The 16,664-nt window shown below is 37.7% G+C and overlaps 1 protein-coding gene across 3 annotated transcripts in view; it reads right to left on the bottom strand.

Moving 5' to 3' along the window:
• ECPAS (Ecm29 proteasome adaptor and scaffold) overlaps positions 1–16,664 on the bottom strand; it is a 107,534-nt gene that overhangs the window by 76,229 nt on the left and 14,641 nt on the right. For all 3 annotated transcript variants that reach the window (XM_045563640.1, XM_045563638.1, XM_045563639.1), the window contains exon 2: positions 382–512. In XM_045563640.1, coding sequence (XP_045419596.1) covers positions 382–512 — 131 coding nt within the window. The remainder of the gene's footprint in view (positions 1–381; positions 513–16,664) is intronic.

Here is a 16,664-nt window from a genome sequence, read left to right as displayed (position 1 = left end):
GTTGTTATTTCCCTTATTTTTAATTAAGGTTATATTCACTGTCAGCCAATGATTAAAGAATATTTTGCCCCATTATCACCTATCATACTGGAATAAAGGGCATAGATTTTAGAACAACTCTCCATACATTCCAGAATAAGTATCTCAATTATATTATCTGGCACTGATGCCAAGAGTACAGCTGGTATTAAATGCAGCTCGGCTAAGCATACAAAAGCTACTTTTAAATCATGAAAGCTGGTACTAGACTTACCCTCCATTTTCAAAGGCCATAATTAGGATCCCAACCCTAGATTTCCACAATGGGAACAGAAAACTCACTTCATAATATATATCCATTTATTGACCATTTAATTAACCCAACTGTCCCAACATGTTTACCTTTTTGCGTACTCCTTCTTGGGTGCTGGACAGTTTGAGTAAAACAGGAGGAAGGAATTTAGATATAATATTCTGTAATTGTTCATCTGTTTCAGCATGGCCAAGTCGTAAAAAGACCCGTTCAAGCTGATCTGTAATATAAAAAGAAAAAAAGAGAATTTAGCAAATCAAACACAACTAAGACTAATTACTTTTATAGCTTAATCCATTTTTCTGTACTGCAAATCAGTCAGAACTTTAACCATAGCTAGCCCTATACACAGATGATTTTGACACAGCCACAAAACATTAAAAAGGTTAACTGCAGTACAACTATCCTCATCATTTAATCTCTAGAAGGGAGGAAAACAAAACCAAAAATAATAAAATTCTCTCCTACATACAGTTATTCAGTTTTCCTAAAAGACTTGGATACTGGAAAGGGTTTAAAAAATTAATAATAAAGGAAGAAAAGAACAAGGAAGGGAGGGAGGAAAGGCAGGCAGGTGGGTTCTGAGATCACCGGCCCAATGATTCTATTTGATAAATGCTGAATGTTGCTGTGCAAGGAGTTCTTAGGAAGAGTGAATTCAACCCACAGTCTCTGTGGAAGGTGCAGGTGAGGAGCAGCTGCCTTAGTGCCTGACACATCTAAGGCAGTGGAAAATGCCTAAAAAGTTGAGGTACAGGAACTGAAGAATTGTTCTGTGGACAAAGGCAGAAAAAGTCAAACTCTTCATAATAAACTGAACTAGAAAATTGGTGCCAAAATTTTTTTAAAAAGAGGGGGAATATCTGGTCCCTTTCATTGTTCACATAATCATTTGGGTGCTTCCTATGCACCCTCAGTACAGTCCTCAGCACTTTCTACTCTCCTTCACTAGAAAGAAAAATATAACATCCTAAACACAGTAAGGCATAGAAGAAATATGGACCCTGTCCTTTCCCTTCTACCCTGGAAACACAGCCTTATGAAAGTGACAAAGCAAATTAAACCCAAGACCCCAAAGGAGTTTACTCAGAAACAAGAGGGGATACAACCAAAAGTCCCGAAAATTCAAAGGGAATCTAAAACTCAAGTCCACCTTTCTCAAGGACTCAGTTTTTAGTTGCAGGAACTGAGATTCTCCCGGTCATCACAGAAAGAACTGAGATAGACAAACATTACTTCAGAGTCAGGAGCAAGTTCCATCCTCCCTACAATTTTGATGTTATTTATCTATCCACACTCATATCAAATTAATTTCACTTATAAGAAAACTAGAGACATTACCATACCCTCAAATAATCATGTTAAATGTGGGGAATATACTCTGAACTATTATTTTTTCTTATTCATACCTTAACATTATTTAACACAAAAACTGGAATATGACATGTACTATTTTATCATTTGCTTTTTTAAGTAATAAAAATCTTGCATTTAGGCTGGGCGCGGTGGCTCACGCCTGTAATCCTAGCCCTCTGGGAGGCCGAGGCGGGTGGATCGCTCGAGGTCAGGAGTTCGAGACCAGCCTGAGTGAGACCCCGTCTCTACTAAAAACAGAAAGAAATTATCTGGACAACTAAAAGTATATATAGAAAAAAATTAGCCGGGCATGGTGGCGCATGCCTGTAGTCCCAGCTACTCGGGAGGCTCAGGCAGGAGGATCGCTTAAGCCCAGGAGTTTGAGGTTGCTGTGAGCTAGGCTGACGCCACGGCACTCACTCTAGCCCAGGCAACAAAGCGACACTCTGTCTCAAAAAAAAAAAAAAAAAATCTTGCATTTAAAACCCTCAGAGCAGTATGTCTCAGAACTTTATAGATTTAGAAAGATATTATAGTGCATATGATGTGTATTTCAAACAACTCCTTAGTCTATGGAAGTAGAATAATTTATTTAACTAATAACCCTCCATTTGTGTTATCACCAGTTTTACAGTACCACAAAGAGCAAAGAACATACTTATCCATATGTATCTGTGTGCTTGCATGGGTTTCTGTAAGCTGAAACTCTAGAAATGGAACTATTGAGTCAAAGGGTCAGAGTGCCATCAAGTTGAACTGATTTTGAGAAAATGTCCTTCAAAAAGGCTAATTTATGTCACCAGCAGTATATGTAGCACCAATTTCCCTATCACCTCTCCTATACTCAGTAATCAATCTTATAAAAATTATAATTCAACCAGCTTAGCTAAATATGATAAAAAGTAAATAATATATTTTTAATCTATTTTTTTTACTGAGGTAAAGTGCCTTTTCAAATATTTAGAGGTCACTTGAAATATCTTCTTCAGCAAATTATTTTTATCTTCAGCAAATTGCCATTATTCTTTTTAGTTGCTGATTTGTAGAAGTTTTTATATATTGGGAAAAATCTCCCCCTTTTCTCCCAAATGTACAAATACTTTTTCCTCGTTTGCCTTCTGAACTCTATCATACTTTTTTCTTTTCCATATCTAAGTTTTTTAATATAATTAAATTATAGCCAGGCACAGCTGTGCACTCCTGTAGTCTCCACTACTTGGGCAGATCACGTAAGCCCAGGAGTCCAAGGCTGCAGTGAGCTACAAAAGCACCACGGCACTCCAGCCTGAATGCCACAGCGAGACTATCTCTAAAGGAAAAAAACAGAATAAAAATAATTGATTAATTAATTTCACTATCCCTTCCATCCATGATTTCTGAGCTTCTAGTCATGCTTAGAAAACCCTTTTTCACTGCAAGATTTTTAAAAATATTACATTGTACAGAGAAGAGTTAACATAGACCGATGACTGCCCCTGTAGAAAGGCCCACTTGTCAAGGATAGCCCTTGGCTGGCATCTGGAAATCTGCCCAGAACTGGTAAGAGTGGTTCACTGTGTCTAAACTGTTTGTACAAACTATATGGTTTATGCTGAACATCAGCTTACCTTTCGGGAGGAATTCTGGTACATCTTAGGCAGAGGGTACCAACATGACCAGCCCCCAAGAAAAACCTGGGGCACTGAGTCTCTAATGAACACCCTGGGTAGATAAAATTGCACACGTGTTGTCACAGCTCACATCTGGAGGAATTATGCATTTTCTCTGTGACTCCACCAGGAGAGAACTCCCAGAAACTTGCACCTGGTTTCCTCTAGACTCACCCCATATGCCTTTTCCCTTTGGTGATTCTACTATAATAAATCTTAGCCTAGAGTAAAAATATATGCTGAGTCCTGTGAGTTCTTCCAGTCACTGAACCTGGGGGTGGTCCAGGAGACCCCTGACACATATATTTATCTATGTTTTCTTCTAGTACGCTCATGATTTTGCTTTCTGCATTCAAGTCTTTGATCCATCTGGAATTTTCTTTGGTACATGAAAGGATGTAGGAAATTTAGTCTTTTGCGGAGTTTTAAAATGTTTCATTGTGTAGTAAAGCATACAGAAAAACAAAATATATATGTACAGTTTAACAAATTATTATAAACAATCATGTAACTACTGCCCAAGTCAAAATAAAATTTATTTTGAAATCTTGAAAATTCTGAAAGGTTTGTACTCGACTCACAGAGTTGGAGAGGACTGAAGGATTGTTTAATATAATAAAGCACAGTGAGTTTTAAGGACTCACCAAAGGTCACATATAACTAGCAGCAGAGCAAGAACTAGGATGAAGTCTTTTGACCTTTAGTCTAAACATCCTTGTCTACATCACGCAAGTGTCTACAACAATGACACTATTTTCTATAGGACACTTAAACCATACTACTACATCTTATACAGGGAGTTTTCTATGTATGAGAAATGTCCAAAGGTTCCTGAGAATGTGTCTCATTCAGGCAGTATTTATGACAAAACGGAAAAAATATACAAATTTCAAGGTCAGGAAAAAACACTAGAGGAAGCTCACTACTATGAATAAGAAGCTAACTCCAAATATGACAAATTGTAATTCAACCTTTCTCCTCCTCCTCCCTGCTCATCTAAATTCTCTCCTCCTCTTCTCTCTTTTCCCAATGTCCTCCTACTTTCACCATGAAGTAGTCACTCTCCTGCCTAGGTCACTCAGTCACTCATTTAAGTATTTATTGAAATCCTACTATGAGTCAGAGGTTGGTGTTCCTGGGTATAAACAATAAAGAGGAAAGAGGCATGGATATTCCCCAAGCTTACCTCACATGTGCAAGACAATTACACATAAAGAGAAAATGTTAATAAAAGAAGGCCTGGGACAGACGATTTAAGAACAAGAGCTTAAATTTAAAGATAGAAGGAGGAGAGTCTGAAAAAGGAAATGATAGGCAACAGACAAAAAGAAAACTGGGTCAAAAGAATTAAGGAAAGAAAGATTTTCCAGGAGACAGCAATCAGTTGAAATGATACGAAAAGATCATATAAGAAGGGAAAAGAATCCAGTGCTTTCTGCAAGAGTGTTCACACCTGACTTTGGCTCCAGGAGCTTCAATGAAGTGGTGAAGGCAAAAGCAGACTGTACAGGGTGCAGGAATGAGTGGAAGATTTAAAAGGACATAGGGAATTCAGTAAGTGACAACTCTTCAGAAAACTTTAGTTATGTACAAAGGAGGAGGATTGTTACTTTTCATTGTTTCAATCAAGGGAGAGATCTGAGCATGTTTAAACAGCAAGAGGATAAAGCCATTAAAGAGAGGAATTGCAGAGGAGAGAAAATCCTTCCAATGGAACCCTGAGAATAAGGGAGTGGTCAGGATTCAGCAAAGCTTTGAGGGATTACCTTACATAGGACGAAGGCCATCTCTGCCATTTTAACAGGAGGAAAAAGGGAGGGCTAGTGCTGATGAAAATCAATGTTAAAAATTTAATGGAAGGGCCTGGAAGAATTCCCTTCTAATGGCTTCTGCTATTTTTGTAAAATAGAAGGCAGCGTCTTCTGTTGAGATTTGGAGGGCAGAGGGCAAGTCAGAGGTGTGACAATAGTAGGAGAAGGCTTGCAATAGTCAGGGTGAAGAACAGAAAACTAGCTGGCAAAATAAACTACTTCGTGCAGAAAATGTAAATGATTCAACTCAAGTTAGTGAATACAAATTTGTAAGAGCACTAACTCACATAGTCAAACAAATCAAAAATAAATCTTCTATCGTTTCTTCTCCCTCCCCTATGGCATTTACACCAGTGCCTAATGACTGAAAAAACACAAGTATGTACAGCCAAGGTTTTCCAAATCTTTAGTTACAAATGTGATTTAGGGAAGTATTCTTTATTCAAAAGGTTATTAAGGTAAGAAATGTCTGATTTCCTTAAGTACTAAGTTTGACAGTTGATATCTCTGACATTTCACTTTGACACTTCTTGCTTTATTTTTATTGTGAAGGTACATCCTCAGTCTTTTAAACACATGTTTTGGTTTGTTATTATCTTTCAAATTTGTTTTTAGAGCAATTTTTGTGAAACCATGGATAAGTCAAAAATTCATGTTATTGTCAAATATGAGTTCCATCATGGTACCAACCAACGCTGCGCAGACAGCTCAAAGTATTAATGAAGTGTTTGGGAAGGATGTGGCTAATGAAAGCACACTACGATGGGTGGAGAAGTTCCGTTCTGGTGATTTTAATCTTGAAGATGAGCCACGTGGGCAACCTGAGACCAAAGTGGATAATGATGAGCTAAAAGTTGTAATGGAAGTGAATCCATCTCAACCTATGCATGAATTAGCAGCAAGTCTGATGTTACTGTTCCAACAATATCGGACCATTTCAAGCAAACTGACAAGGTAAAGAAGCTGGATAGATGGGTTCCACATGAGTTAAACAAGCATCAGAAGAGAAATCGTCTCAAAGCTTGCCTTTCTTTGCTGTCATGACATAAAGGCAAACCATTTCTACACCATATTGTTACGTGTGATGAAAAGTGGATTCTTTTTGACAATTGCAAGCATTCAGCAGAATAGTTGGATGAAGTGCCAAAACACAGTCCAAAACCAAATACTTATCAAAAAAAGCTAATGGCATCTGTTTGGTGGTCCAGCGCTGGTATTATCCACTACAGCTTCATGAAACCTGGTTAATTGATTATAGCAGATGTCTACTGCAACCAATTGGATGAAATGATGAGGATGCTTGCGATTAAGCAGCCAAGACTGGTCAATAGAGACAGGCCAATCTTCTTGCAAGACAATGCTCAACCACATGTCACACAAATAATGTTGCTCAAATTACAGAAGCTCGATTTGGAAACTGTCTGTCATCCACCATAATCACCAGACCTTGCACCAACTAACTACCACTTCTTCCAGGCTTGGACCACTTCTTGCAAGCAGAAATATTCAATTCTCAACAAGCTGTGGAAAACTCCTTTGAGATTTCATCGCCACTTGCCCTACAGGCTTCTTCGCTGCTGGCATAAACAAGCTACTATTAAAATGGCAAAGCTGCATGGATGGTTTAGGCACATACTTTGATTAATTGTACTGCTTCTTGTTTGAGATATAATAAACTAAACTTTTGATTCAAAATCAGACATTTCATATTTAATGACCTAATATAGTAACAAATTAAGGCATATTTCTGCCAAAAGAACTATCTAGATTTTGTGTGTGTACACACACACATATGAAAAACACACATTGAAAAGTATAAAAAGACTCTTTTGCATATATTAGGGGAGCAATTTTAAATGGACAATTATTCATAAACTATATATTATTATTATAACCTTGTGAGGCCCAGCTAATGATTTTCTCAACAGTGGTCCCCAACCTTTTTGGCACAAGAGACTGGTCTCATGGACGACTGGGGGAGATGGTTTGGGGATGATTCAAGCACATAACATCTATTGTGTACTTTATTTCAATTATTTTTACATTGTAATATATAATGAAATAATTATACAACTCACCATAATGCAGAATCAGTGGGAGCCCTGAGCCTGTTTTCCTGCAACTAGATGGTCCCATCTGGGGGTGATAGGAGACAGTGACACCTGAAGTGTGTTGCTTATGTCCAGTCTACTCCGTAATCTCATTTTAGTTGCTGTCACTACAGAAAATACTGCTTCACAAAGATAGGATGTTGGGAATGGAAGCAGGCTTTTCAGAGCTTTGTGGCAATCTCAGGATATTCCCCCTCAACTTTAATCCAGAATGTATGGAGATTTGAAATTGTCTCAAACATACTTTTAAGGCCACCATCTCAAACATACTTTTAAGGCCACTGTCATTTGCAATATCAAGCAGTTGATCCTCTTCTAGCACAAAGTTGATTCACCTGGCTTATTCACAAATGGGTCAGGGATCCATTTGTTACCAGTTCAGGGGTCTTTTGTGGTTGGGAGGTAATACTCAAACTCTTTTGAAAACTGAGATAGGTGATCATGCACCAGCTGGGAGAAAGACGGCTCTGGCTCAGTCTCTTTCAAAATCTCTGCTAATGTCTGAAACATGTCAAAAATCCCAATGTTCACTCGTCACCCCCATAATTCCAACTTGGCTTGGAATGCAGCCACTTTATCTGCTGACTTGAACATAGTTGTCATTCTCCCCTGAAGTGACAGATTGAGTTCATTGAGCAGACTGAATATGTCACACAAGTAAGCAAGTTTTCTGACCCATTCTGTGTCACTGAAACGGGCTGCCAGTGGTGACTATTTTTCTAAAAGAAATCTCTGGAGCAGCTCTAGTAACTCAGAAACTCTGGCAAGTGATTTACCTTTAGAAAGCCATCTCACTTCCGTGTATAAGGGAGGATGTGTGTGCTCTGCACCCATCTCCTCACAGAGCTGTGTGAGCAGACGTAAGTTAAGGGCATGTACTTTAATGGAATTGATCATTTTAATCACATCCTGCAAAATACTGTTTAGTTCAGATGACACTTTTCAATATCGCCTAGAAAGGCTAGCCAGCATTTCTCTATGGATGATACAGTGCATAGACTCACATTCAGAAGCGACCTCCTTGACCCAAGTAGTAAAACCAGAAAGCTGTCCAGTCTTGGCAACAGCTCCATCCCTGCATATACCAACACAAAATGACCAATTCAGTTTTCCTGATATGTAACCATTCAAAGACTTGAATAGTTCTGCAGCTGTGGTGTTGGTTGGCAAAAGTGCATATAACATATCCCCATGCACATCCTCTGGAAAAATATATCCCACAAAAACAAGCATTGTTGCCTTGCTGTCAACATTGGTAGACTCGTCAATGGTGACTCATTAATTTACCTAACAACTGTGCCTCAATATCCTCTGCTATTTCATCAGTCTAGTTATAGTGCTAGCCAAAAGAGGAACACGTGCCATCTTTCGAACTGCAGCCTCTCCTAAAAGTTCAAAGCAAATGTCCTTAGCAGCAGGCAGGATCAACTCTTCACCAACAGTAAAGGACTTCTCTTAGCTTTAGCAATGTGGTTAGCCACTAAGAATGATGCTTTCAGTGCAGACACATTTGATGAAGTGGTGGCCTTCAATAATTGCTTCTGTTCTTTGTGTTCATGTTTTTTTCTTTTGAAAAACTCGAAAGGCTTGTCTTTTAATGCAGGGTGTTTGGTCTCCATGTGGCAAAGCAGTTTTGAAGGTTTCATGGCTTCTTTGGATAGCCAGTCGCCACACATTATTACACAAAGCGGGCTTGGAGAATGTGAATCACCAGTTGCAATAAACCCATAATTTAAATAGGACTCTTGGTATTTTCTTTTAAATGCAGCTTTCATTTTGTTGGCAGTCTCAGAGCCTTCTGCTGTGTCATCATTGGGTCTTTCCCCCTTTTAAAAGAAGCTCTCCAGCAACATTTGTTTTTTACTCATTTTTGCTAGGGTTAGCTTGTGGGCTTACCAAAACCATGACTGAGATAAATGAGCAGTGTGGGAAAGAGCCACGGACAGAAGTAATAAATAAAATAATTGGCGGGCCATGCGCAGACTAAAATAAGTGTAGGATTATGACTTAAGGCCTGCCACCAGATGCAACAGTAGAATTGAAGCACACCAGATATGGCTTTACAATTGACGATGCTCACTTGCCACTATCAAGCCTGCCACCAGATGCAGCTTAATTGTCACTTGCCACTGTTGGATAGGCTTTTGATTTACTATGGTCTCTGTGCAGTCAAACCTCTCTGCTAATGATAATCTGTATTTGCAGCCACTCCCCAGTGCTAGAATCACCACCTCAGTTCCACCTGAGATCATCAGGTGTTAGATTCTCATAAGGAGTGTGCAACCTAGATCCCTTGCATGGCAGCTTACGGTAGGGTTTGCACTCCTATGAGAATCTAATGCCGCCACTGATCTGACAGGAGGCAGAGCTCAGGTGGTGATGTGAGCAATGGAGAGCAGCTGTAAAGACAGATGATGCTTCCCTCGCTCACCAGCTGCTCGCCTCCTGCTGTGCCACCCAGTTCCTAACAGGCCACAGACCAGTACTGGTCTGCGGTGGCCCAGGGATTGGGGACTGCACGTCTATGAGATATAATGGAGCCAATGGACCTAAATGCAGATATATTACTTACTGCTTTTAGTTAATAACTAAACCTCTCTGAGGTTATTTTCCTTATCTATAAAGAACAGCACAAGACTGCTTCATAAGGATGTTGTGAGGATGAAACATGCATGTGAAACATTACCTAATATTATATACAGCTATCATATTACATGTGTAGTTTTTATATTATTGTGCAATAAAGACTTTCACTGACCTCTGTCCCTGTTCCTGGGAAGTAACCACCTCTAAACCTATGGAATTTCCCCAGTGATTGGAACACCTTGTTATTCACGGTGGGCCCCTCTAACCGTATCTGATAGCTAAGGCGGTAACTCATGGTGGGCCCCCAGAGAGTCTACGCAAAGAAATAACTCAGGATGGGAGCTGATCGCACTAGAAAGACCAACCATATGTTTAAAAGGTTGCAGCTTTGAGTCAGGTGATAAGGGGAGAGGACTAGAAACTGAGTCACATGGGCGATGATTCAATCAATCATGCCTGGTTAATAAAAACCCTGGACACCAAAGCTTGGGTGAGCTGGGGAGCTTCTCTGGTCAGCAATATTCTGTGCATACTGTCACACATCAATGTGTTGGGAGAGTTACGTGGGACAAGAGAAGCTTCCCGCCTGGCACCCTCCCAGGTCTTGCCCTACATGTCTCTCCCTTTGGCTGGTTCTAACTTGTATCCTTTTGCTATAAAACTGTGATCATAAATATAGGGCTTTCCTAGCAGCACTAACCCACACTGACTCCTGAGTTCTAAGTCATTCCGACAAATTATTAAACCTGTGTGAGTCCATGAGGGCCCCTAAATTTGTAGCCAGCTGGTCAGAAGTGAGGGTAGCCCTGGGATTGCCTGAACTTGTGGGTGGTGTCTAAAGTGAGCAGAGTCTTGTGGAGGACTGTGCCCTTAACCTGTTAGGTTTGGCTGAATAATTACATAAAATACTTAATATGCTCTATACATATACTTAGTTATTATCTCCCAGCATACATTATTTCTTTAATTTTACCTACTTTTTAAATAAAGTTGACTACTACTACAAAAATAAATAAATTAGGAGTCTATCAAATATTTGAGAATACACATTCCATCAGCTGGGAGCAGAACATGACTGTACCTAGAAACTCACCTACAGTAGGAACTCTATGCTGGGTATGTTCATATCCCCATTTACTACCAGCCAGGAAAACAAACCCAAGTCAGAAGGCTAAAATCCCATGTGACAATACCTCAGAGACACAAAGACAATCATATAGAGGCATAACTTAGCACAAAGTCATATTTACATGATTTTAAAGGTTATTTTAATTACTTCCAAAAACAGACCACAATGATATAATTTGTGATTATAAATCTTGCTTTAAAAAACAAGAGTCACTTTAAATTACTGCAAATATTGAAGGCATTATTTAAAAACCTCCCCACAAAGAAAAATGCCAAGACTTTATGAATTTACTGTAAATTGTCCTTTATAACTTCTTCCAAACAACATTAAAGGATGAGGAGGAAAGGGGAAACACTTCCCTACTATTGTTTTAAGAGGCCAGAATAGCCCTGATACCAAACAAGGGTATCCCAAGAAAAAAACACGGAAGCAAATAAGATATATTTCGAATGAACACAGAGGCAAATAAATATTTAAATCATAACAAAATAAGTAAAATAACAGCATTTCAAATCCAGTAATATATAAAAAGAAGAATACACCATGCCAAAATGAGATTTATTACAAGGATGCACAGTTGGTTTAAAATTTAAAATCAGCATAATTAGTTAACCACATTAACAGAATAAAGAATCCCAATCATGTGATCATCTCAACATATTTAGAAAAGGCATTTGATCAAACCACATCTGTCCAGGCACAGTGGCTTGGGCCTGTAATCCCAGCTACTTGGGAGAATCTCCTGAGCCCAGGAATTCAAGGCCAGTCTAGGCAACATGACAAGACTCTATCTCTAAAAAAATTAAAATAAAAACAAATTTAAAAATTTTTTAAATGTGGACAAATTAAATATTTTACAAATGTGGACATTATTAGAAAAAAAAATCTGATTTTACAATTTATAAAGAAATGCAAAGGGCCAAGATTTGCCAAAATGATCTTGAAGAGGAAAAATAGCTAGAGGACTTAGATGACCAGATTTCAAGGCTTACAAAAAAGTACAGTAATTAAAAGTGCAGTATTATCTAGCCAAAGGAAATGAGTGGCATAATAAAGAAAAAAAAGTGCAGTACGGTGCAAAAATAAATAGACCAGTTGAACAAAAATAGAAAATCCATAAAAGACCAACACATATATAGTCACCTGATTTACAACAAAGGGGCCACTGCAGTGCAGTGGGTAAATGCTAATCTTTTCAATAAACAGTGTTAGATCAATTGTATACCATATGAGAAAATAAAACTTAATCTCCACCTCACATCATAAATAAAAGAGAATCAATTCCAGATGGATCATAATCTAAATGTGAAAAGTAAACCAATAAAATTTCTAGAGAAAAAAGGCTATTCTCACTATCTTGAGATAGGAAAAGATATCTTAAAACAGGAAGCTAGATAGAACAGGAGTCTGGGAAACATAGTTTGCAGAATCTGTCTCACAGAGCAGACTTTATAAATGTGTAGTTGGAAACAGGCACTGAAGGAGACTTCCATAATCTAACAAGAAGTATCCATGTAAAACCTACAGCAAATATTATACCTCATACAAAACCAGAAACAAGACAAAAATGTACAGTATCACCACTTCTAAGCAAATTGAACTAGAGGTTCTAGACAATGCAATATGAAAATAGGAGATACTAAATAGTATCAATATTTACAGATTATATATTTATGAGACAGAGTATGTAGAAGAAAGTTAATTATGTTGCATACAACATCAGAGTACAGAAGTCAACTGAGATAAATGAGAACAAACGATCAGACAATGCAGTTTTTAAAAATATATAATCTACAATGGTAATAAAACTATTAAGTATCTAGAAATCTAACAAAACATGTCATAGTCCTTCACAGAGAAAATTATAATCTTAACTATAATTCGTAGGATTAGGTCTAAAGTAATGTAGAAGAATAATATTCTTGGATTTCCACGTCAGGACAAGTTAGATTATTCTGTGATAATAACCCCAAACTTGCCATGGCTTAAAAAGAACAAACATTAGTTCTCACTTAGATTACTCATCAATCATAGGTCAGGAGGAGGACTCTGCTCAATGCAGTCGGGTTGATAGAGCCAACACCATCTTGGACACTGCTGTGCTATATCCCCAACCCTTCTGCTCAGCTCACTGGTGAAATAAATCAATGCCTCTCACTCTGTCCCCAAATAAAAGGACATCAAGCACTAAATTCTATTTTGTGCTCAAAAGAGAGAAACAGAAATACCTGCTAAACAGCACTAATGCCCACAAATAAACTCAACACTGCAAAGATAACAAGCAAGCCCCACAACCAAATATTCTCCACAGACAACACAGTTCTTCATGAAAGCTGAAAAACATGGAATCTTTTTTTTAATTTAAAGAGCCAGGCTAATATGCTCTGTATCATTTCTATTTTAGTATATGTGCTGCTGAAGTCAGCACAAATTCATATAGAATATGAATGGAACAGAATATAGAATAACAAAGAGCCAGGAATGACTGACAATTTTCAACAGTGAGGTAGGATTGGTCCTACAAGATTTCAAGACTTATTATAAAGCTATAGTATCTAAGACTGTGTGTAATAAAAGCACACAAATGGGAAAATCAATAAATTAAAATGGAGAACACAGAGAACTGGAGATATGTGGAAACTTGAGATTGACAAAAATGGCATTAAGAATCACAGGGAAAAAAATGGACTATTTGATGAAATACTGAAAAAATTTGTTTTCCCATATAGAAAAAAATACCCAAAAAAAATCACTCACAAGATTAATGACATAAGTGTAAAAAGCGTGATTTTAAGGCTTTTAAAAGAAAATTGAGAAAGGAAAATTAAAACTCAAGCACAAAGCATAAAAAACTAATGAAGATTAAAAACATAAAACATACCATAAAGTAAAATGATAAGCCACCAATAGCTACAATGCTTTTAAGTGAAAAGCAATTGACTATATAAAATACTTAAAAAACTGCATGTCAGGGCCAAGTGTGGTGTCTCACACCTGTAATCCTAGCACTCTGGAAGGCCAAGGCGGGAGGACCCCTTGAGATCAGGAGTTAGAGATCAGCCTAGGCAAGAGCAAGATGCCATCTCTACAAAAAAATTGAAAAAATTAGTCAGGTGTGGTAGTGCGTGCCTGTAGACCCAGCTACTTGGGAGGCTGAGGCAGGAGGCTCGCTTGAGCCCAGGAGTTTGAGGTTGCAGTGAGCTATGACAACGCCACTGCACTCTAGGCCAGGGTGACAGAGCAAAACTGTCTCAAAAAAAAAATTTAAAAAGAAAAAAATCTTCATGTCAGGAAATAGCAAATGAATCTGATTTTTAATGGAAAAAAATATCAGGTAATTCAGAGAAGAATAAACCCAAATCCTGAATAACACATAAAAGGATGCTCAATCACACTAATCAGAAATATGCAAAATTAATACCACAATGAGATGCTATTTTACACCTTTCACATCAGAAAAATTTTTTTCAAATTTCACAGTACCAAATGTAGGCAAAGACTAGAAACAAACCAAGAGGAACTCTAGTTCACCACAGATGAGGCACACTCTGATATAATCTCTGAAGAACAATTCTGTAGTAAAGTCACCTCTAGTAGAGCTGAGGAAGGACATACCCAACCACCTAGCAATTCTACCATTCAAAGTAGCCCAACTACAAACTGTCACCAGTCAGCAAAGAGATAAGGAATACTTCCTTCCTTCACTGACAAAGTCTTACTAGGATAAGAAATGTTAAATAAATTAACAGTGATAGTTCATTTACACTTTGATGCAAGTTCCTTATTTGCAAGAAGTAATTCCAATGTCTTCAGACCACACTTTGTGTAGCACTGTCCTGGGATAACACTCTCCCCAGGAAAGACAAACACAAGGACACATGTATGAAAGTGTTCACAGCCACAAGGTTAGTAAAAGCAAAAAAACAGAAACAATCTAAGTATCAGTCCACAGGAGAACAGATAAAGCAATTGTGGCAGGGTCTTACAACGATGGAAATAAACAAGGCCTACATGTCACATGGGCCAACAGAATTATATCTGAAAAATCTGAGCTCAAAGAAAGCAAGTTTGCAGAACGATATGTACAGTATGGTTCCATTTATGGAAAGTTTTTTTTTTTTTTTTTGAGACAGAGTCTCACTCTGTCACCCGGGCTAAAGTACCGTGGCGTCAGCCTAACTCACAGCAACCTCAAACTCCTGGGCTCAAGTGATCCTCCTGCCTCAGCCTCAAGTAGCTGGGACTACAGGCATACACCACCACACCCCGCTAATTTTTTCTATTTTTAATACAGACAGGGTCTTACTCTTGCTCATGCTGGTCTCTAACTCCTGACCTCAACGATCCTGCCGCCTCAGCCTCCCAGAGTGCTAGGATTACAGACTTGAGCCACCACACCCAGCTACAGTTACGGAAAGTTTTAAAATGCAATATATATATTGCACATGATATATACATCATAGTAATGGCAACCTCTGGACCAGAAGGGAGAAGAGGAGGAGGTGAGGGGAGATAAGAGGGAAAAAGGGAAGAAAAGAAAAATGAGATGGTAAGGACTAACACAGGGTGTTTTAATTCTATCTGTAATGTTTCTTTCTTTAAAAAAATAAAATAAAACACAAGACCTGAAGCTAATCGCAAAAAATGTAAAGATTTGACAAAGATGGGTAGGACATACATAAATGTTCGTAAGATTACTCTCTACATTTTTCCTCATACTTGAAATAGATCATTATTTTAAGGATATATATGCCAAAATAATTTTGTTTTATAATATAAATATGCAAAAGGGGAAAAAAAACACAGATTTTGCTTGACACTTTCATGTACTTTTTAAATATTCTTCAGTGAAAATATATTTCTTTTTTGATTAGAAAAAATAGTATACAGACCAAATTTTTTTTAAAGAATCCATGTTTCAAGAATAAGGAAAAAAACTTAAATCACAAAACTTTGAAGCTTGAAAGAAACCTTAAAGAATGTGAAATAAGACCATTTGTTCTCAAATGAAAAGTATCAGAACCCTGGTAATCTTAGATTACAAAACAAAACAAAACAAGATTTCCAGTTTAGCCCATGTCAACTACTATATTCAAGAAGGGAAAAAAATCCACAAAAATATAAATATATTCATTTGCTGTCCTTTAAATAATTCTCTAATTCGTATTATTCACCTGTCTTTAGCTTCTCTATCTAAAAACATAGTAAGAACCCTCCCTCCTCCTACTCCCACAAGGAAGAAATGACCAGTAAAGGTTTAAGGACTTTAGTGTCACCCAGCTTTAGCCACTGATATTTCTGAAAACATTATTCCTAAGAAATACTGTCCACAAAAATCACTTATTCTTCAGACTGCTCCAAAAAATACAACTTTGACTTCTGTGTTAGAGAGAAAAAGCTATTTTCTCACAGGACTAGAAAAGACAATATACCTACAGTTACTGATTCTGCACTCACATCATTACTTGTGAGAAAAGGATGTAAAACAAAAAAAAAAAAGAAAAGAAAAGAAAAAGCAATAAATCAGTTTCCTTAGTTGTATCACCTTTACAGGACAACTTGAACATCAAAACATTCCTTAGAAATTATGTAAGAAAGGCCTACACTGTCAAAAAGAATAGAGAAAGGACTATGTTTAAGGCAGTGATTATCCCTGTGTAGTGAAATTTCAGAGGATTCTTTTTGGTTGGTTTGTTCAATTTTATGTCATTGTGAATTTACACCATGAGC

Source organism: Lemur catta, chromosome 10 (genome assembly GCF_020740605.2).
Source record: "Lemur catta isolate mLemCat1 chromosome 10, mLemCat1.pri, whole genome shotgun sequence".
NCBI lineage: Eukaryota > Metazoa > Chordata > Mammalia > Primates > Lemuridae > Lemur > Lemur catta.
This window is presented reverse-complemented; position numbering and strand designations above follow the sequence as displayed.